The sequence below is a fragment of the Callorhinchus milii genome, unplaced genomic scaffold, assembly GCF_018977255.1.
Source record: "Callorhinchus milii isolate IMCB2004 unplaced genomic scaffold, IMCB_Cmil_1.0 Scaffold9, whole genome shotgun sequence".
NCBI classification, from domain to species: Eukaryota; Metazoa; Chordata; class Chondrichthyes; order Chimaeriformes; family Callorhinchidae; genus Callorhinchus; species Callorhinchus milii.
This window is the reverse complement of record NW_024704750.1, coordinates 4,074,833-4,097,673: the sequence shown is the minus strand read 5'-3', so window position 1 is coordinate 4,097,673 and position 22,841 is coordinate 4,074,833. Positions and strand designations below refer to the sequence as shown.

The 22,841-nt window shown below is 37.5% G+C and overlaps 1 protein-coding gene across 1 annotated transcript; it reads right to left on the bottom strand.

The window, feature by feature from the left end:
• Positions 1 to 976: 976 nt before the first annotated feature.
• Positions 977 to 22,144, bottom strand: togaram1 (TOG array regulator of axonemal microtubules 1). Its single transcript, XM_042338193.1, is given in 22 exon segments — positions 977 to 1,714; positions 2,210 to 2,296; positions 2,575 to 2,794; positions 3,511 to 3,712; positions 4,243 to 4,361; positions 4,949 to 5,078; positions 5,691 to 5,849; positions 6,346 to 6,581; positions 6,747 to 6,852; positions 7,223 to 7,379; positions 7,516 to 7,647; positions 8,216 to 8,375; positions 9,220 to 9,401; positions 9,845 to 9,934; positions 11,158 to 11,334; positions 11,954 to 12,054; positions 12,571 to 12,794; positions 12,980 to 13,266; positions 14,947 to 15,087; positions 18,579 to 18,747; positions 20,803 to 21,356; positions 21,359 to 22,144. Coding segments are annotated over 22 exon segments (4,602 nt in total). The 5' UTR covers positions 22,074 to 22,144; the 3' UTR covers positions 977 to 1,460.
• Positions 22,145 to 22,841: the final 697 nt, after the last annotated feature.

Sequence of the window (22,841 nt, the reverse complement as noted above, 5' to 3'; positions counted from 1 at the left end):
AACCTCTGGAATACCATCCCCCAGTCACTCTGCCTCTCCCCCTCCTTAGCCTCCAAGTCCCGCTTCAAGACCCTTCCTCATCGCCCAACCCCCTTCCCCAACCCCAGCTCGGGTCTGAAATGCTGTACACTGTCCAACGCCTTGGGACGTCCTTCCGAGGTGAAAGGCGCTATACAAACGTAATCTTGTTGTTGTTGAACTGATATAATGTAGAAGTCACTTCGATCCCACAAAATATACAGTCAGTTCACTGTATATTCCGTGAAGCACTTCGGAGATAACTCAATGACCTGATAAGGCACTATACCAAATGCACGGATTATTATCTCTTCCCTAATTTAGCATTAATTCACAATTGACAAACATAATTAACAGTGTAAAAGAAGTATTAATTTAATGCTCCTTTATTAGTAACTGTAGAAAATTATTAGGAAATAGTGTCAAAGTTAGGCATACTTTGGCATATTATTTAAATTTTTTAAACTGCAATACTCCACTAAATAACCAGACTATTATGTTCCTTGGAAGAATGAGACACAGAAAACATTTAAAGAAATAAAATCATTTATTTACTTCTTTTAAACATTCCACATTTTGTCTAAAATTTACTTTTACTTGTGAAGTTATATGAAATGCTAAAGTGCAGCTGGCACTATGGTCAACAATTGAAATTACACAAATGTATTGTAGTGTAATTAGTTCCATAAAATGTAGTTTAAAAGCAAGATTATTTTAGTGTTCACACAAAAATATGGAATATATGTGTTCTGTTATATCAAGAATGTCTTATGCAACTCTATACATTAGAATCTGTAACAAAAATATTTTTATGTCAGGATTTTGGTCATGCCGTGTTATATACTAGCCATTTCTAGATGCATTACAAGGAGTAGGACTTTATACTCTGCAGTCAAACCAATAATAATTTACAATCAGCAGCAGGAGCAACGGTAATACTGTACAACACACAATCAGAGCGATAAAACACTTTTTATTCTCAACCACTGGGGACTAATATTCAACATTGATTCCGGCTACGAAGATAATCCACCATTTCCCCACCATCATATGGAGATTCAGCATCAAATAAGACAGGTGGGTATATTAGGAAACACTATACACTTGATTGCAAACAAAATAGATATATATTTGATATGCACCACACATTTTACAAAGACAATTTTCCATACATTGATACACCCGATTGTGTACGATAGATTCTATTGTACAAGAGTGCAAAATAGCTGAGTGATTTTTGTGTAAATGTTGCTGATAAACCAGGATGTCTATAGCAATTAAAATCTGATTGTGGCATGGAGCATATGTGGTATGCAAACAGCACTGATTTGTCCTGATCTTCAATCTGACGTACAAAAAAATGCAGGCACTATGAAATCACACTGGTTTCCCCCCTCCGCTCATTTTCAACAAGTTAACACTGAAAGATGCGCTTTCTCGGTTTAGGGATTGTAGTCTAGCAGATCTTGTAAAGTCTTTCCGATGTTTTGTTGTTGATTTGAGGCTTGATCGATTAAGTTTTGACCCATTGCTGCAAAGAGAACGTTTGCCAATTTAACTGCAGCCACGCGGATGTTTCCTCCGCTTCCAGGAATTGAGCCGCTGTTCGTCATGTTCCCCAGAAGATGCCACAAAACGGGCAATACCTTTTGCTCAACAACCTGAGGCTTCCGTGTGTACAGCTCAGGTACAATATCTGAAATACAGAAAGCTTTTGTCTTAGTGCTTATTGATTTCCTAAAGCTATAAACTACTCAATATAATTTCTTTAATTCAGATAAGCAATTTGCAAGTTAACTTATTGCCTTCAGTGAAAAATTAACAGCTTCCCAAGTCTCCACTATTGATGCTCTGAAACCAGCCACTAGAATGCGTACAAAGCAAACCTCCACCAGAATGTAGAATCCTTAGAAGTATGGCTGACATCAAGACCATGAAAATACAAGAAAGCACGACATGAAAAATGACCATTAGACCAAACAAGCAGTTACTTTAGAGACTCTGTATCATCTACCTCACATGGATTTTAACCTCGAGGAAATTGCTGCAAAATATTTATTTGATCTCCAAAGGTGGGCAAACAAAATACAAGATTATCAATCTAATCGGACATCAGATTTAATCACCATCTGAGTATTACTTCAAAGTAATGTTTATTGTTAAAATATCAAAGGTAACAAATTTGCCTGACCTGCCAATTTCTCGGTCATATCCTGCTTTGCTTTTCCATTCAGGAACAGTGCCTTGTTGCAGAAAAGCTGTAGTAGTAATGAATTATCTGTAAAACAAAATAGCCTATTAAGATACATTTACAAAATAAACACCAAGTTTACTTAGAAAATGACAATATTGTACATTTTGCTTTGCATGTTTCAGCATTTTGAAGATTTTTTTTGAACAGATTAAGAAAAATGCCATGAGCTTTGAAAATAGCCCCTCTACTTCTAGATCTGCAAGTTTGTTGTAAATACTACAAAGCAATTCAATCGATTTTTAGCAACTACATCAATTTTTAGATTGGTGACCTAATTACTATTTCAGTTCACCTCTACTTACCTATATGATGAATGAGGGTCTGAACAACACTAATGGCAGCATTATATATCCCGGGATTCTTGGAATTTAGATTGTTGTCTACAATGGCAGGCACAACTATATTCAAAACTTGACCTAGATTTTCTTTCAACAGTGGAATTATCTTCCGCATTGCTTCTAATGCCATTTGATTCACTTTGCTGTTGAAGTCATGTAATCGAGGTCTGAAAGCATCAAAAATCTGGTGGGGAGAGGGGGATAATTAAAACGTCACTTGAAATAACAGAACATAATGCAGCATTTTAAATGACTATATTTTGGCAGTAGTGGGGGAATGGAAGTTTTCTGCTTGTTATCCTGTATTAATCCCCAAAATAGAATGAGTTATTGAAGGCTGTGTGCTGGACACTGCTATGCGTAGATTGGTTGATGCACTTGCGTGCCGAAACAGTCACTACATTTCACAATAAATTTTATGAAGCACTTTGAGAAGTTCTAATAATGAGATAAAATGCTGTATCAAATGAAAGGATTACTAAGTACATTTGATAGAATGGACTATTTTGCCCTTATACGTGAGGTCCACTGTGAGTTTGGCCAAGGCATGTTTCAAATCAGAAAAATAGATTGAAATACTTCAGATCTTAATTTGCAGATCAACTTTGCTGAATGATTATGGAATTAGGATCGAAAAATGGGACAAAAATCAACAAAAAGGTACTTTGAAAATGAAACAACCCCTTTGGTTTTTAAAACTATCAATTAAAATGTAGTGAAATGAAGTTAAAAACCTCAAAGAAACCAACTATTGTGAACAAGATTTCCTCTTCTCCTACTATAATCACTTTTAAAGGTTTTGCCTAATGTTTAAGAAACCATCTGCAGAGTTCTATAATTCGTGAACAATTGCACATTTTAAGATTCCATTAAGCGTTTAAATGGACATTTCTGAATTACCTTAACAATATTTGTTATAACAAGGTCCTGATTGTTTTGACAATTTGTTACGAGTTGCTCAATCCCTCGGCTACGATCACGAAAATCCTTTGCACCCAGCAAGTTTGTAATGTCCTTGATATATTCTGCATTTTCTATCAAGTTCCGTTGTGTTGGTTTCCATGTATAGTCTCGTAAATTGATTACTCCTTCTGCTGTATCCCTATTATAAATTACAATGTCACGATACTGGTAACATGAAACACTAAAATGACTACAAACGTCAGAAATATACTGAAAAAATGTTTTTAACCTTTTTAACATTTCTGTTTGACAGGGTTATATTTGTTTGTACATTTACATATTTAATTTTTTTTAAGGGTTCATTTAATTTTCTTGTGGCAGTCTTGTCTGCAGACAAATACAAAAACACAGTCAATACACACTATAGTAAAACTCTGTGAAACACATTGAGATGTTTCAACGATGTTGAAACAATATTAAATGGAAGAATTATTGATGAACAGTGGCTCTTGAATGGAACATAGTAAACAATTGATTAACATTTTAAGATCATCAGGTGTAGTATCATTCCCCTGAACATCAAGCACTGTTGGTTATAGATTCTGTTTACGTGTTCAATCCTTGTTATGTTCAGATCATAACCACACCAAATGAATATGAAACGTGCAAATTCAGCCAATACATCGTGATATTCTTGTTTCAGAGATAAACTGTGGATAATGATCATACCTTCCTGTCAAACTATGTACTTCCCTCGAGCTAGCGGAAGCTCGAAAGCTCCCTCCACTACTAGGATGAGAACGCCGGCCCTTCGCTGAAGGGGTGTCCAAAGGCATTTCTCCAAGGCCCTTACAAAGAGACACAACACAACTGTATTGATTGAAACATCAACGGTAATGGTAATTTCATTGCTTTCATGAGATTACAACAACAAGATTTAATTTATAGAGCGCCTTTCACGTCGGGAGGACGTCCCAAGGCGCTGGACAGTTGGGTCAGGACCCGAGCAGCGTGAGGGGAGGGAGCAAGGAGGGGGTAGAGAGCCGAGAGGGGAGCTGAAGGCACGGTCAAAGAGAAAGGTCTTGAGACCGGCCTTGAAGGAGGAAAGGGAGGAGGCGGCGAAGGCACTGGGGGATAGAGCTCCAGAGCCTCGGGGCTGAGAGGCTGAAGACCCGGCCACCCATGGTAGGGCGGTTGGGGCGGGGGATGTGGAGCAGACCGGAGGCAGAGGAACGGAGGGTACAGGCAGGTAAGTAGGGGGATAGTAGGTCACAGAGGTAGGAGGGAGCGAGGCCGTGAATGGCCTTGTAGGTGAGGATGAGGATCTTGAATTCGATTAAAAGATTTTTGATTCGATTAAAGAGATTAAAAGATTTTTAACATCAATATAAACAAGCTTGAGTACTGGAAATCTAGAATTATGACTCGCATATACCTTTTGCTGTAGATTACTAACAGTATCTCGAATGCAAGGTAAATCCTTAGGCGTCAAGTGTTTTTCAAGGACTTTGTCGAAGTCGTGGTGGGATGACATCATAAGAAACAGCATCTTACGTCCATAATATCTGTAATATGGAAATTACTCAATCACATCCAAATATTCAGGAGTATACTGCAATCATAGGAATATAGGAAACCAGGAACAAGAGAAGGCTATTCAGCCCATTCAGTCTGTTCCACCTGTGTATTAGATCCCGGAAAAAGCTTTTAATCCCAATGCCTGGACCCTTAACGCTTTTACTACCCATGTATCGGTCGCTCCCTCTTTCAAACATCCCTATTCATTTCACCTCTACACTTTCTAGGACAGAGCATTCTACATCTTCACAACCTTCTATGTGAAGAAATGCTTCCTGGCTTCAGTTCTAACGGTTTGATTTTAAAGTTATGACCCCTTGACGTCCTCCCAACATGAAAGGTGCTCCATAAATGCAATTTGTTGTTGTTTTTGCAATGGATCCTTCTAACAGGAAAAAGTTGTCCACAATCTAACTTGTCAATTCCTTTCATTATTTTAAATACTTCAATCAAATCCCCCTTAACCTCCTCTGCTCTGAGGAATACAACCCGTCTACCTTTTTCCACTGATGTTGGAAAGGTATCTTGAGCAACACTAGATTCTTTGGTTTGTAGCACAAGACATATAAATGTGGGTTGTTTTGAAGACAACTACTTGCCTAGTTTCTGGGGACACATCCTGTACAAACTTTGCCACTGCAGGTATAATTCGATCGGTGACATCTTTAATACCAGGTAAGAGTCGACTCGGTTCCATTCTCTCCAATAAATTCGAAAGATGCAATGCTGCACATTTTCTAACCACTGGATTAAGGTGGCTGCATAAAAGCAGTGAAAATATGGTTAGATGCGTTAAAAGAGAAAGATGAATTGGTGTAGCAATCTAAATTAATTCTCAGGTAAGTTACCCAACTGGAATACCTGCCTTTAAAGATTTGTTTTAAAATAAATAGTACCACATGACCAGACAAGGTCATCTTCAATTTTTGAACAAGCGGCTATCAACACGCCCATTTCTCAGCTCTCCATTCAATCTATTATTGTTCTACGCAAGTGGTCTACACACATAGGAACCCTTACACAATCTAAAATATTCCCAGTCAGTCACAGCAGTAACTGGTGTGATTTCCCATCAAAAAATAGTTTTAAAACTCAAAACTCACAAGGTCACAGTGAACAGAAAAAAGAAAATGCTAAAAGAACTGGACACCAAGGTATTTTTTTAAAAAGAAAATTATAGAATGTTTCAACGTGGCTGCTTTTGTAACATTGTTAACTATCCAGTATACAGGAAAATAGGAAAGTTATATTTACTTCAATCCACCACTAATTAAAGATGAAAGTGCTCGGGCTGGGGTAACATTGACAATCATTGCATTTAGTGCTTTATCCACATCCTCTCGTATGAAGATACTAGATTCACCAGCTTTGTGCAAGAGGGTTCTAACAGTATTATCCAACTCTTGATCCATATTCTTTTTCAAGGTTGTAAACATGTCTGCTACACCGAGTATTGCAACTCTTGAAACACCAGAGCGTAGATTTTTCACCTATGATGATACAATATATACAGTAGCTATTAGAGCATCGTTCATTCTCAAAACACAACACGTGGAAAAAATAAGGCATCATTTTACTGCATCTGCCTAAATGTGTTTAATATTTTTACAACATCGAAAGTGATGGAATAGAATTGTATAAAATCTTAAAACAACCTCTTGAACAGCAGCAAAGACAGTCTCATGCAGTCTTGCGATTATCGCATCTGGATGGTAAGTGCAAAGACTTCGAAAACAATTTAGGCCTTCGATTTTCTTCTCCCTGCAAAAACATACCAGAAGCCATGGTAATATATGGAGTTAAACATAATAATACCAGAAAACTATCATCCGTAATGCTGGACTCCATGATATAATTTAATGTACTTTAGTTCAACATAGGACACTATATCAAGTGCAAGGAGTATTATTTATATTACAAGAAAAAACACCCCAAATTAATATCATAAAATGAACAATATCACAGTTCCCCTATTGGAGCAAACACTGTTGGAGCACACATTCATTTATTTATTCAGCTGCTTTTTGCTCCTTAACAAATTGACATATCTTGCATAGGTCACATAGCAACAATATACAATGCAATATTTATATATATATATAATATAATATGCACATTAAAAAACACTTACCAATCGTCGTCAGCCAACTGTTTAAGAGCTTCAGAAAGTGCAACTTCTGGTTTGGAGAAAGGCCTCAACTCATCAGGATCTACAACATCTGGGCTATGTGCGATGGAAGGCATTTGATCTTTGCGCATTGTTACTCTAGAGAGTGGTGAGTTCTCTCCTGTGGGAGCAAAAAAAGAATACTTATTCCTCTGCCCAGAAGCACAATATTATTTCTGCAAAATGCATTTGGCTGGAGGTTTTGCTTTCCATCAAATGGTACTTTCCTTTCCGTTCCATTAAGAACTGATCCTTACCAGAATTTGGAGAGTTGGGTGTCCGATTCTTTCTTATACTACTCGTTCGTTTGAGGTGTGTTGGACTGAGATGGCTGGTTTCTCCAGGTGAATAGTCATTTTTCAGAAGAACATCACCACTGATACTCAGGCCTAGATCAAAGACAAAAGCATGGAACAAGAAAAGACCACTCTATGCATCAGGAACAAGTTTACCAGTAATTATTAAATACATGCAATAAAACTGTGGGTATGTTTACTAACAATGTGGAAATAGTTCTAAAAAATGTCAATCATTATTCCAATCAGAAGTCAACAACAAGATCAATTGTGGTCATACTGCAAAGACCCAAATAACTAGACTCCTGTTGTTGTCCTATCATGTAATCAGAGGGTCCAACATCACCATAAAAAAGGTGAAAGATACATTTGGCCATAATAATCACAAATCATTTTAGACAAGACTGTAAGTTCCACTTTGAAATCCTTACAAGTTTCTTGTTCCACTACCTGTGCTGATTTAATAAGTAATCTCATGCATTTTTTTCTTTTCCTTCTCTTATTTTGAAGATAATAATGTTAGACATTTGGTATTATTGAGCATGTGCTGAAATCGTAAAGGAATAAACTGATTTAATTATACAGTTCAAGCGACGAAAATCACAAAAGAACAAGCAACTAAAGCGGTCGTTATTAAATTCACAAAACTAATTGAGCTTACTTTCAGTTCCCATTTTATTTGGTTCCATATTCTTTAGGCGTAAATGCTCTTCTCTGTTTTCATGATCTTTATATTCTTGATCTCCCTGCTCAGCTGGATGTTCATTTCCTTCACGTTTCCTTTGCTTCGTCTTATCCCGAGCGGATTTTGACATGCAGATCTTTTGCAAAGCACAATAATATGCCACTTCAATGGATACAATGGCTTGTAATCCAATAACAGATAGATTACCACTACACACACCACTCACGGTCGATCAGCAATTCTTAATTGTTTTAAAACAGCACATTCCATTTCCCCCTCTCAAAAGAAACTTTAGAACTGTAATGAATCAAACAAGTGACTCATGGTAAGTGCGTCATAACTACCTGATATGTTGACTGCTTATCCAATTTTCATTCACAAATGTAATAATTCTGTTGTCATGCAAGTCATTGTGCATTTTATAATAATGAAAAACAAAACTGATGTTTATAGGGTGTTGCTCTTGCAGTCGAGTTGAATTTGCCTCTATTAAATCACTATTCTTCAAAGTAACCCATTGTGTTAAGAAATTTTGATGCTTAAATGTGACAAGGCATTATATCTATTGCAATAATTATTATTATTTGGTTTAACCATTAATAGTTACATAAGGCACTTCTAACTGCAGTTAAGATTGGGTATAGTTTCTGATCACAATCTGGAGTTACCATTATCCAAATTCAGTGAAGATGAGGGCCAGATTAAAAAGCTACTGCTAAGTCAACACCAGAGAAACTAGAAGTCACAATTAAAGCAACAAATCCATTCAATAAATGCCAGGTTTAAGACCTTATTGTATACATTCTTTCATGGCAAAATGATTTTACAAAATTACTATTTAAACCTAGGATACCGCTATGCATGACCAAACTTGATTTACTATTTCACACTATGAAGACTTTTGATTTACTATTTCACACTATTCTGGTTATACTTTCTGATCATCACACTGGAGCTATCAAATTTATTGTAACAGTTACCTCTCTCTCACTCTCGCTAGTGACAATGCTCGTGTGGCTATTCTGATGTACACCTCTCCCATAGATTCCTGAAGGAGGCTCAATCTTGTGCCTTGGGCTAGAGATATCATCTTCATTATCAAGAGCGGAGATCGTGGCTTGACTGCAAGTTAATGGAGCCATCAGGGCGCTTCCAAAGACTCCTTGCAAAATATAAAATTAATTGGTAAGAAGATAACTGACATTTACTTCAGCATTTGAAACTTGTTTGAACTCGAGAACCCAACTCAAAAATGTATTAGAAAAGAATGAGTTGAGAAAGAATTTTCACAGAATGTCACCATCTCTGCAATTTACATTCATATAGAGCCTTTCACATCAGGAGGATGTCTCAAATCAAAATATTGGATCATGCTTACGGTCACCTCCCACCTCCCTCTCCTCCTAAGCTCGGCGTCAGACTCCACCACTGTCAAGCACTGTGGGATGTTACCCAGCATGAAAGGTGCTATATAAATGCAAGTTGTTGTTGTTGACAGAATGTAGAAAAGCTAATGTCTGTAAAGGTTTAGGATTCTCCTTGGTTTATTCTATAGAAAACAAAAGGCTGTGGGGTTAAAAGAGAAAAGCTGCTCAATAAACCTACCTTTTCCTACAATAACAACAGAGTCTTCTGATCCTGAAGTAACGTCATGGCTGTTCATTTGCTGCATACTGATGGTAGACCCAGTCAGTCCTAATAAAGATATCAACTTGTTTAAATACTAGTTTCACAATTAAACTGCAATATTTCTTAAACACCAAACATAAAATCCCTCCCTATTTTACTCAGAAAAATATTTCTTTAAAGAGAAGCAACAGATCAAGTTAATTACCTAAATTACCTAAAAATTGGGCCACAGAGGCATAGGAGGCATTAAAAGCATCAGGAAGAAGGTTTTCTTTGCTAATCACAATCTGAAGAATACTGGCCCATACTACAAAGACTATTTCCATCATCCAGTAGAAAAATGCATCGAATTTGTTCAAATCTGCAATCAAATCCAACACTTTTTGGTACTCTAAGTGAGGTGTCAAACCCACATTAATTTGCTCTGAATATTGACCCTCTAAAAGCAATTTTCCAAGTGCCAATTACCAAAAAAAAGGTTCACGTTGTACTGGTAATATTATGTATCACAAATGTAATCTGAAGCTGTTGCATTATTAATTAATTCAAGATATCCTCTGCCAATAAATCCAACAAAGCACAACGTCTATCAATTTTTTTCATACATTTTATATATTATACAGACACAAGATTTGGATTCTTGCTTAAATTGTTATTCATGAAGCCAAATAATATTCGGAACAAACCTGATGTGCATTATCAAATAAGTTGAAGACAATTTTACAATCCAAATGTACATTATGTCTTCTCTAGATACACAAAAGTAATTTACTCAAGAACAAATTGTCCCAAAGGTGTCTGAATGTATTGTAGAGAAAAAGAAAATGCAGACTACTACGAGATAGGCCCTCATTGTGCAAATTCCAATCAAAAGATAACCTTGTAGAATTCAAAACATCTTTAATGAATTCACAATATTAATTTGATATGGAGTTTGGAATTTGAAATATTGAAGAATAATGTTTTATCATGAAATAAGCTGACGAATAGTTATTTACACATTGAAACGTACATGTTCTATACTCAATTTAATATTGCAAATTCAGCCGAGTTCATCCCAGTGGAACAAAGGAGTCCACTTTTTTATTTTCATAATCATGTATAAAGAGTTTAATTCATTGTCAAAAACCCATTTAATGAGCCCTTAAACAAAGTAAAGGTAACTTGTTCCATATATAGCTGACAACATGAAACAAGATAATATTTAATTATCCTTATTAATAATGCAGATGAGATGATACAGGTCTGGAGACATAAGAGAACTATCTTGCTGTAGAAACTGTACTAACCTCTCACAGCTTTATTGCTTGTTAGAGTTTTTTGCTGTTCTTTGGAATGAAATTTAGAACCTAAAGAAGATACTTCAATCCGCTTATCTTCTTCAGAATCTAGTATTCCATTCCTATAGCTCATGCGCTGGCCAATAATGCTTACATCCGAAGTTGCTTTGTCACGCAACGTTACTCCTGTTTAAAGAAAATATGAACTATTAACGCAAGTATGTTTTTATTAAGCTATTTACTCGCTTTTTTAAAAAAAAAACACTCCCACAACTGCATGCACTATCCCATGACCTTGAGACCTTGTTCTAATCTTCTGTCAACGCTACATGAACTAATCTCTTGGCATCTTGTGGCACAGCAGCCTACACCTTCTGCTCTCTGCTGGAAGGAAGTGCCTGGCTTCTGCCACCCCCTTTTACTCATAGCCCACATCAATAACTTACCATATGGAGAACTATGGAAAAAGAAACACAAAGGATCTAGCACTCTATGGCAGGATGAGACACCACAGTGCTGCTAGAAGTAGCAGGTTTCAGTGGAATGCTTCTTCTCGGACTTGTATTAAAAGCAGAGGATATTTTATACACATGCAGAGAAGCCATAAAGCAGTTTTGAAAGAGAAGATTTATGGAAATGAACACATGTTATTTTCCCACAAGTCAGCCAACCATAAGATTTAAGCAAGTGAGCTTGCTGCACTGAGTACCCAGCGGTGCAGTGATACTGTAAATCTGTAAACTCGAGTTGCATAACCTGTTTCACTCGCCTATTTAACAAGCAAATAAAAAAAGAAAATTTGTACCTGAGACCGAGCTGTTTTCCACTGAAGCTGGTAGCCTGGCTTTTCCTGACGGCACTCCCCCAAGACGCTGTTTGGATCCTAATCGAGAAGAACTATCAGACCTATTGATAGAATAATAAAAGAATCGATGTGTTATTTGGACATGTGTCAGGTTCAAAACAATGCAAATACTTATTATACGCCATACACACAAAGATATATTCCAAGTACAAATCCAGTTCATGGGTAAACACGTCTTGGCTGAATACTTTAATTAACCATCAGTAAATCATATATAAAAAAAAATCCAGTGCTAAACCATACTTGCTCTGAGGGGCAGTGCAATTACCACTGATTTCAAAGTAGACTTGCCAGAAAATGTTATGTTGACTTTCAGGAAAACTAATAAATCAAGAGTGTGTTCGGTGGTGCAGAGATGCTTTTGGATTAATGGTAATTCTTGGTCTAAGTCAATCTCTAGTAACCATGAATTAGTAGCTCTAGCAATTGCTTACCCATGAAGGAACCAATAAATGTCTAATTATACACTGCCATTGCTTTATATCCCACATCTATCGTCCACCTCATTGGTTAACCGAGGTACAATAAATTGGCAATCTTAGTATTTTAACACTCACGTTATCTTTTTGTCACAAGGGAAAGGAGAAGTCAGTGACTCCTGACTGTAAACGCCACTCTCGGTGTAAGTGCTTGTGTAAGGCGATGAAGTGCGCGAGGTGGAATCCACGCCCAGCTCAAGTTTAAGGTCAGAGTCTGGGCTTTCGATATCAGATGTGCTGCTGCTCAATTTAGCTCTCTTCTTTGCAGCACTATTTCGCAAAGACTTCAGCGAAATCATCATCTGCAACAAATAGCTAAGCATGAATAATGGTTTAAGTAACAAAGAATTTACCAGTTTCATCAACAGCTTGGAGGCACTGCAAATTTCAGCAGAAAATTAATCAGTCCAATATAACTATTTGCTTCCACACGCATTTTATGTTTACAAAGTAACTGAACAAACAGTGTGAAAATATACACACTCACCTCTTCATGATCTGCTTCGTCCTCTTTGTAGTCCAAGGAAGAAAGGTCTAATTTGAGATTATCATCTATCTTCTTTCCCCCATCTTCCTCCCAAATCTGCTCTGAATCTGGTTTGCTCGTTCCCTTCCTGTTACCAAATATAGCTATTTCTGCTTCAACCATTGGACTTGTGCCTCTGGGAATGGGAGGTACAGGTTTCGTAGGGATGAGGCCTCTTCGAGAGGACATCGATTTTACCAATGTGGGTTTGAGAGGGATGGGAGAACGAGTCTCTTGCAAACTGTCCCCTGTGTAAACATAGTCCTTTTAAGTATACGTAAATAACATGCACGGTTGATTATATACTTAACTAAAGGTGAATGGAATTTCAGTTTTATTTGGATATTTCTAAAATCAAGGCAATACAAAAATAGAAACGTTATTTCATGGTTCCCAAAGTGCTAAAGGCAGACAAACTGAGGAATGGAAACCTTCCAAAATAAGAAGTTCCTTCATTTGATCTCAACAGAGGAGGCAATAAAAAGACTAACAATTCAGATTTTTAGTAAAAATCTAACCCCCACCATGCACACTCCACAGAAAAAAAATCAGCCACAGTTCTTGCTACTCAATAACCCACGCAACTGGAATGTTCAACAAGTACAGGATCAGGCTTACCTCTGATGCCTACTCCACAACATCATCTGTCAACACCAAGGTTGATGAAAATCTCCTTACTCGCTAAGTGATTGTGATAGGAGGACTGCGATTTTCATTAACAATGGTTTATGACTGTTTACTTAACACAAGTTTGTATCATATTGAGCCTCCTTCAGGGATGTATAGGAGAGTTGTACATCAGAATAGCCACATGAATATTTCACTTTTACTTTTTTTTATTATCAATCGTTTCCAAAATGTTTCTGGGATTGAATGCTTGCACTCATCAAAATGGAAAAAAAATGAATAAACCATTAACAAACTATACAAGTAATTAACATTCACAATTGCATTTGAAATGAACTCAGCTCACTCACCTAAAATAGGCAATTCCTCAGACAAATGATTGATCAATTTCCTCTGAGGGCTAGGTTTATGAAGCCCTTCAAATTGTTTGTTTGGCCAGGAATTAGAAAAGGTAAGATTCAGCTCATGAAAGCTAGGTTCATGAATTTTCTTTAAGACTCCTCCAGTTATAGAGGTGTGTACTGGGCTGGTGTTAGCTGAGAATAATGGAAAATATGGGAAATAGTGAGGTCCTTGGGCACCATTGGATCTCTGAAATTATGATGTACGTTCAACAGTTGTAGTTTTACAGATATTGTGAGTCATGTTATTGGAAAGAATTAACCTATAATGTTTAAAAAAAAGCATTTATTTTAAAACACTATTATCAGATGTAAATCAGAAGAAATGTCTACTGTATATGAAAGAAACATCGAAGAACATCAGTTTATTGCTCGAGTGAGGGAGGCACCACAAGCAGAATTGAAGCAGAATTATACATTTCTGTCGCGTTTAAATAGCTTACTGCACTTCCTTGTTACAAGAAAATAAAATTGCCAGTTGCGTAAATTGCTTAATATAGTAGTTCAAGTTCACATTTGATCTTTTATGTAGATAGCAATCAAAATGAGTGTACATGTTCTGATGTAAAAAGGGGTAAAAAAAAGTACATCTTCTAATGTTGCCATTATCGGTCAAAAAAAAATAATTTGGATTTCTGAAATCTGGGCATTTAATTGTGTGACACCACTATTCCTTGCTGCATGTTAGAATAATTCCTCCAGCTAGCAAAAAAGAAATGGGAACTTGAAAAAGGAAAATCATCATGTTATATGCAGCTCCATTCTCTGGAGCAAGCTCCAAGGCAATAATGGTTGGTTACTGTGACTCATGAAGTCTGATTACTCATTTCCTACAACATTCAGATATTATGTACTTAATGTGGTGTAACGCAGGTTAGCAGTTACGTAAATAAATGGTACCTTTGTCTTGTGGCAAATGGTTTCCAATTCCAAAATACTGCAGATCAGAGTCCACACTGGTGCTTTGTGTGTGTAACATTCTGGAGTAACCTAAAAGTCCCCTCTTGCCTGAAGGACGAGACTGAGGAGATTCTCCAAAACCTGGTATAAAGTTTTAAAAAAAAGTTATTTCTGGGTAATACTACTGATCCATTTATCCTTTGTTTTTACCCTTTAACTGTGGAATCATAGTTGAGGCATTCAGCAGGTAAGCAAGTATTCCAAACTCGCTAGTTTTCAAAAAAGTTAGTATTTTATGAACTAATGAAGTTCCTTCAAACGCCACTCAGTAAGTATTATGCAACATCCCATGGTCAAGACCATCAGAGTAGAGTTGAACAAAACATTTCAAATGTTTTACTACAGAAATATCTGAAGGCCATCTTAATAATGCTCAATACATTATCTATGTAATCACAGGATTAAATCCTTTTGTAAAGTGAACAAATCACATAGTTAAATCCACATGTAGAACAATAAATCACTTGAAATGCAGCTAAATCAAGTCTGGTCTTGCCCAGAACATTCATTCCGTGTACAATTAGTAACCTCGATCACCATGATCATAGTTAAGTAACAAATGTCAAGTGCACAAGTGTACCCTCGCAGAAGAAAATAAGTTTTTCACATGTAAATAGTTTTAGAACCACTTGTAGATTTCATTGAAGTTTAACATTTCACATTTCAGACATGTGGAGCAATGCCGTGATGCTTCATGTATAATTACAGAAAATAAACAGACAATCACCCCAAATCAACCTGAGGAAATTCGAAGAACGAAAATCCATCTCCCTTATACCTTTTAAATATTTTCCTTTTTCTTCAAAAAAGCATCCAAAACATTTAATTTGCTAAAAGTTTAACATGAAAATAAAATCCTTCAAATACATTGTTACAAACTTCAATGCAATAAAATACAATATGTAGTTCATTTTTCATCACAATAAAAAAACAGTTGTATTAATTTGAACTCAGATTTAAAATTCAATTTAATTGATCCATACTTTATAGATGGACCAACGGTTAAAAAAAAGTTTCCTGGGCAATAATCACAGGTTCCTTTGTCAAACAAGCTGTTCCCATAGCAATTATTTCGGATTTTCCTGCTGCCTTTTAATTTACTGCTTTCATTCCACAAAACAAACTCAAAAGAAGAATACTTTTAGAATTTATTCAATTGTTCACAATATTTCTCAGTAACCTTCCCTTCTTCCTTAATCCATTTTACCACTTTTTAATCTGTTGAAAGATAGAACACAAAACAACACACTCAGGGTACAGCAAATGTTGGTTGCGTGAAAAACTGATTCAACAATCTTAAACAAAGTCAAACCAGAAAGATTTACACTGATTCGTTTTCATATGCTCTTCAATTGTTAAAACCTACAGAGTGTAAAAGAAATGTTTAATATATTGAACAAACTCACTTCTGCTCCAAATTCTGACGTTTAGCAAAACAATTTTCTATGTTTCCTATCACACTGATCTGTGATGCTGCCCACATTCCTCATGCCATAGAACAACTGGTTACAAGAACAAAGTCCAAGTCAACGGGAAAAAGATATCTTTCATTGGCCAGGCAATGACTTAAAGAAGAACTGCTGGTCTACAGTAACTTTTTTTTTTACAGTGAGTTCCATAGTGGTATTTTGCCTGGCCAATGACAGATATATTTTTCCCTGTCTGGTAACTTGAAGCAAATTACAGAAATGATAGATCCAGTATAATTCCACTCCAGAGCCATTAATACTATTGTTAAACTAGTGTGAGGTATATCAGCACCTTGGGACTTCCTCCTGATAGAAAGGCGCTACACAAATGTAATTTGTGGTTGTTTTTTTATTTGAAATACTGAAATATTGAAAGTCTGAAATACTGTACTCTATCCAGCGCCTTGGGACGTCTTGCCGACGTGAAAGGCGCTATAGAAATGTAATCTTGTTGTTGTTGTTGTTATGAGGCTTATATACACAAATATAGTCCACAGTCCGCCCATCTCTTAAATTATGCAAAATAGCATAGAGAGAAGGAAAAGGTCATCGATTTGATCATTGTAGTCCACAGCCAAATTAGACTCATTTGGAGCAACCTCCTTAGAGACCCATAGTTTCTACAGGATTGATCAATTAATACAGCGCCCTCTTAAATAATAGATTAAATTGTATCTAGTCACCAGAACTATTTGTTCTAATGTCATTCATTTGCCTTGTAACCACAGACTAATGGCTATTGAAACTTACAATATCCATGGTGAAACGTAAATTCACACATGAGTACTTGCCTGTATAGAAGAGAGCCAAAAAAGTCTTCAGCATGTCTCTTAGTCAAAAGTTTGACAAAGATGAAGAAACCAAGTATTCATCTCCATTCAACTGTAAAGCCCTCATTGACAAAGGCACCCTATGACAATAGCATAACCAATGCTCCAACAACAATTTGACGGAGATGCACTAAACAGAACCAAGAACTAATATCGGGTTCATCAAATTTTGAATGTTATAAGATCATTCAAATCTCATGGAATATGACTTTTCAAATGCAAAACTTTTTCACTTGGCACTGTCACTGTGCAATTTCTTTTGGAAGGATTTCTGAAGGCCATATTTATTGGTCCAAGCGCTAAACCTTGTACTCATAAAGCATTGCTTTCATCAACTGACAACTAACTGAGGACACAACAATCGTTTTCCAGCAACTTGGCAGATAGAACTGTGAAAACCCCTTAGGCTGAAGAACCAATATCTTGAATACCAATACAAAGCTAATAACATCACATCATCTATCTGCCCAGTATTGTAAAAAAAACTTGAGAATAGGAAGGGTGAAAAGATCTTTCCTCCAGGAAGACAAATTTATGCAACATTTTGCTATTTTTAGATGTTTGCAAACAATGTGTTGATAGGTTGCGCTGCCCACCTAAAATCACAAGATGTCTGAAATTAGCTGCATCTCACTGAAGAGTCTCAACAGTTTCTGGATGCTAATATAAAAGGGCACTTCCCCAGCACTAACCTGAATATGTACAAAATGAATCTTCTAAACAATTCATGGAGTTCCTAAAGTGGAGATAGGTAATCTTCAACGGTAAGCTCCAAGCTGCAACCTGTATCTCCTTTATTTTGGTGACACAAGATTCCCTGTTGGTGCTTTCTGGCTTGTTTGGCCATTATTCAAGAACAATCAGTGCATCCTCTGAATACCTAGAAACTACAAAGGATCTAATCTGATCCTTTCAGGTGAGTGTCTAACAAGAGTCAATACTGTCAACAGTTAGTTCTACCTCTAGAAAAGAAGGCTTCACTTGTGAATAGAAAGTCACTTCATTGTGTATACTCTGTCGTTGTTCCAGAAGTTTTCTGGTCTCTAATAAAACACATCAACAATAAATACAGATGATATTGAATCTGTTTAGAGACTATGTAGTGAAAGCTCATAGGACATGAAGAGTCAGAAAAAATGGAAATCCCTTCAGAGCAGAGGAAGAGTTTATCCCAACTTTCCCTTTTATAGACACTCAGTGAATAGAACATGCAGGTAGAAAAGGAAGAGTGTCACTTAAAGTGACATTAGGACAGTTTGGAATAAGAACTTACCAGAATTTCTCAGACCATCTAGGTTACTCTCAAGATTGAAATCCAGGCCCTCATTAAGCTTTGCACTTCGGACATTGGACTTTCTGGTAAAAAATATATCATCGGCAGCTTGCATCAATTGAATGGTTCTTAGTTTTGAAGTCTGTTGCACATCATTGTAAGGTTGAACCTTCAAGGGGAAAGAAATGACAATGTTAATTTTTTCCCCTCAATTCACTCTTGCAATCTTCCCTGCTGAAGACAAGGATTGGTGCTGGGGCACAGTTCCACAGACAAGCACCCAAAAGGCCACTGCTCAATTATAATTCTCAACAGGGAGTTAGGTCATCTAATTCAGCTCAGACAAAATCTATACTGTTTATCTTCTAGTTTTTGTGGTGAAATAATTCTTAAGTTTTATATTTATTGAGCATGATTTAAAATTATTTAGTCACAGTGCATGAAGACAGTAAGTTCATTTCATTAAAAAATGTACTTTAAAGTTCTACAATTAAAGATGTAAGATTCTACAATTAAAATAAACTGTTGGCTGTCAATTGTACAGCTTCAAATTGCAAAATCATATACAGTTATTAGAAACAATGAAATGTACAGATGTGCATCATCTAGAAAGAAGCTTTACATACAGATATGTGGAGAAGAGTAATTAGGCAAGATTTTTTCTCCTCCCCTTTCACCCTACAAAGCCTTGCAATAAAATATTGCTGCACTTAAGATAATTGCTACACTTTATGTCAGAGATTGACATAAAAAATGGAAAATGAATGAGATCATTTATTCTGCAAGGTTACTGAAGTAACAGAGAAAACTCAAATCCCTTACGTCTAGTATTTGTTTTTCCATTCTCCTAATAAAGGATGAAGTCACCAATTATGGATAATCTATGCAGAATGGAACCACAATTGGTGAATATCAACAAGGCGGGCACAAAGCAAGAAAGCAGACACCCATCCCATACTATAAATCAAATGCACACTCCAATTGAAAAGCTTCAGTGGTAACTTAGCCACCCACGCTGCTATCAGGAGTTATGTATCTGCTGGGGTTCAGTCTGACCTTTCCAGACAATTTTCTTTGTTGTCTTACAGATTCTGCTTGGAGACATTTAGGGTTATATTTGTCTATCACCAAGATGTATTGATTGAAGCATTTCATTGATTTTCTGTGTTCACATTTTAGCCTTGTTTACAATAAATCAAGAGATCTGTTCTTCACCAAACAATAAAACTACTGATCCAGTAATTTCTCCAGCACTTTTCTCCCTGTCAAGACAGAAGCTACAATTTACTGCTGATGTAATGCCAAATCTTTCCCATAATAACAACTACGTGTGTTTCAGGAGAATTCTTCTGATTTTTAAAATCTAGGTTTTAATTAAATTAATGGAGAGTGGCTTGCCAACCATCACCCTTCACCCACACAACTCAATACAAATTATCCAAGGTACATTGAAAAATCTCATGAACACTTCAATCACACTTGATAAGCCTTTCTTTCCCCCACTCTATTTCCTTAACAATAATGTGAATCTTTACACACTGTCAAAAATAGCAAACAATTTTCTACAATGTTGCCTAGTTACAAATGAGATACCTTACGTCTGCAATCAATAAAGAATCCAGCTTTAGGTACTATCATCGACTTGAAAGGCGCTATACAAATGTAATTTTGTTGTTTTGTTGTTATTATTGTTGAGAGTGAATTGCAATACAAAAGAGCAAACTAAAAACTGCAGCTGCCATCCTGGTTTCAATCCTCTATTAACCATATAAAAGCAAAAAAAATTGATAAAACAGAAAGCAAGTACAATCCAACAAAAGTCCATCCAAGAATCAAAGCATTATAAATCAACACAAATCGCTGAGGATGCAGTTCATATGCTCATTTTGGAATCAGTCTGATTAACAGATGTATCTTGATTTTTCAGCAATATCTTCCTTGTCTGATATTGTATACTACATCTGCAATATACATTTCTAAATATAAAAGATATTTAAATGGTTGGCCTGATAGCCCAGTGTGTTTATCCAGTAATTAGCTAAGCCCATACAGCACAAGAAGGTTCCAGGTTGCATCTGCAGTCTATCCTGATGATTTGCCTTAAAATGCTGAAGCAGCAATGAAATTGAGAATTTCTTATGTTGACTTAATCAACTTGGTAAGGAATTATTTTGTTAATATCAAACCCATATATTTTATTTCTGAGATCTAACTCAAGACTTACCTGTTCTATCGGAGCTGTGTTAGGTAACCTAGCTTGTTGAATAGATCCCCTGGTAACTGAATTTGCATTTTCCCACGGTAATTTGTTCTTTCCTCTGCCTGCACTCAACACTCTTCTGGAAGAGATACATTCATCACTAATGGGGCTTGGTGATCCATAGTTCCAAAAGTCAGTCTCCTGATCACCGTGCGCACTTCCAGTTCTTCCAGTTGCCAGCAGCCATTCAGTATCTGATCCCAGGGGAATCTGCACTCCTCTGCCGTGAGCAGAAGTTGGCATTGGTATTGCATATTCCACAAGTCCTTGTGAGGTCAACTTTGGTAGAGTTCTTCTCGCTAATCTAGCTTGCACTGCAGCCATCAGCCCATCCCCATCTTCCTGTATCTCTACTGCGTCCACTGCTTTAACCAAAAATGTTCGGTTGGTACCAATGGATGAAGCCAACACAGCAAAAGCCTCTAATGCTGCATGGCGGATCCTTCGCTTGGAGTCAGTCAATGTAGGTGCAACAGTGCGACAAAGGCTAGGTAAATCAAAATCTTCACTCGGATGGTCAAAAGTGAAGCAATAACGATGTTTAACACTTCTTCTCTTACTCTGGAATTTTTATGCTTTATATTATCAAGCAGCATGTCAAGTACTCTTTGAGGACCAACCTGTTTCATTAAACCCATAAAAACTTTCATGTACTCCTGTTTAGTGACAGCTTTATTGTCACCTAGTACTTTTACTGTTGTGGATGTAATGGGCTTGAGATAATTCACCACATCATGATTGAGCTTAACTACCAGTAAGTTGATTATTTCCAAAGTACCGTGTACAACTTTAAAATTGGAGTCGTCAAGTAAATTAGATAAAAAGCCAATAAAACCTAAAATAGCTGGAAACGATAAAGAATTAAAATTGAGGTCACTGAGGACATTCTTTAGTTCTTCAACGGCATGTGCCCTGGTCTTATAATCATCGTGGTCTAGGAGTCTAACATATAGTTCTTGAGGAATTATTCCAAATTCCAAGTTACTAAGGTCTTTCGAAAGCTCCCTGCAAAGCGGAACATCCTGGACACTGCCGACAGACCCTCGGCGAAACCTTAAACTCGTCTTCAAGTTCCTACTGGGCTCTATTTCTTGGACATCCCGTCCATTTAAATTAGTATGCGGCTCAAATTGTATTTCTGTTAATTTGTTATAATCTCTCCTCAGTGTGGGTGGCAAACGCTTGAGGTACGAATTGAATTCCTGGTCTCCCACATGGCGTTTTATACGTCCCATAGTTGCAAATGCTGTGAACGGATCGTCCACGTTGCCACCGTTGAGTTTTTTGGCCAAGCAAAGGGTGACAGCGAACAAACTTTCGCTGTTGAACTCCTTGGTGAGCAGGATGGGCAGGATGACTGCAGTTGCTCTCCTCACGCTGGGATCGTAGTTTTCGAGCCCGTGCTCTATCAAAGCGAAGAGGACGTCCTCGGTGATCTTGGTGCACTTCAAATAGACGTGTAAAGTTTGCACGAGCTCCTTGCGCACGGTCGGGCTGTCATCCCGCAGGCACCAGATCAGCTTGGGCAGCACGGCGGCCCGGCAGTGGTCCAGGTCCCATTCGGATCCCTGGACGATTTCGGACACGAGTTGAATGCACGAGATCCTGACATCTTTTCGCGCATCGACCAGCACTTCGCTCAGAGTGGAGAACAGGGCTTTCTTGTTGCCGAAGACCAGCCGTCCGGCGTTTTGCTGGATGTTGTTGCGGAGGGTCCGGAGCGCCTCGGCGCGTCTGCTCGAGCTCTGGGCGCCGAGCTGCCGAAGGAGAGCGTCTTCTTCCATCACCCGCGACGGGGAGGAGGAGCCCAGGAGGCCCGACAGTGACGGTGCCGGGGACCGGCTGCCGTTGCTCCCTCCTGACATGAAGGTATCCCGAGGAGCCACGTTGCCGCGGGAGTCACGGTCCTGACCGCCGGTGCAGCTGAGCTGTTGGCGCTTAAACGCCGGCGGGACGAACCTGGCAACCGAACCTGCCATGGAAGCCCTCGGGAAGCGGCGGCC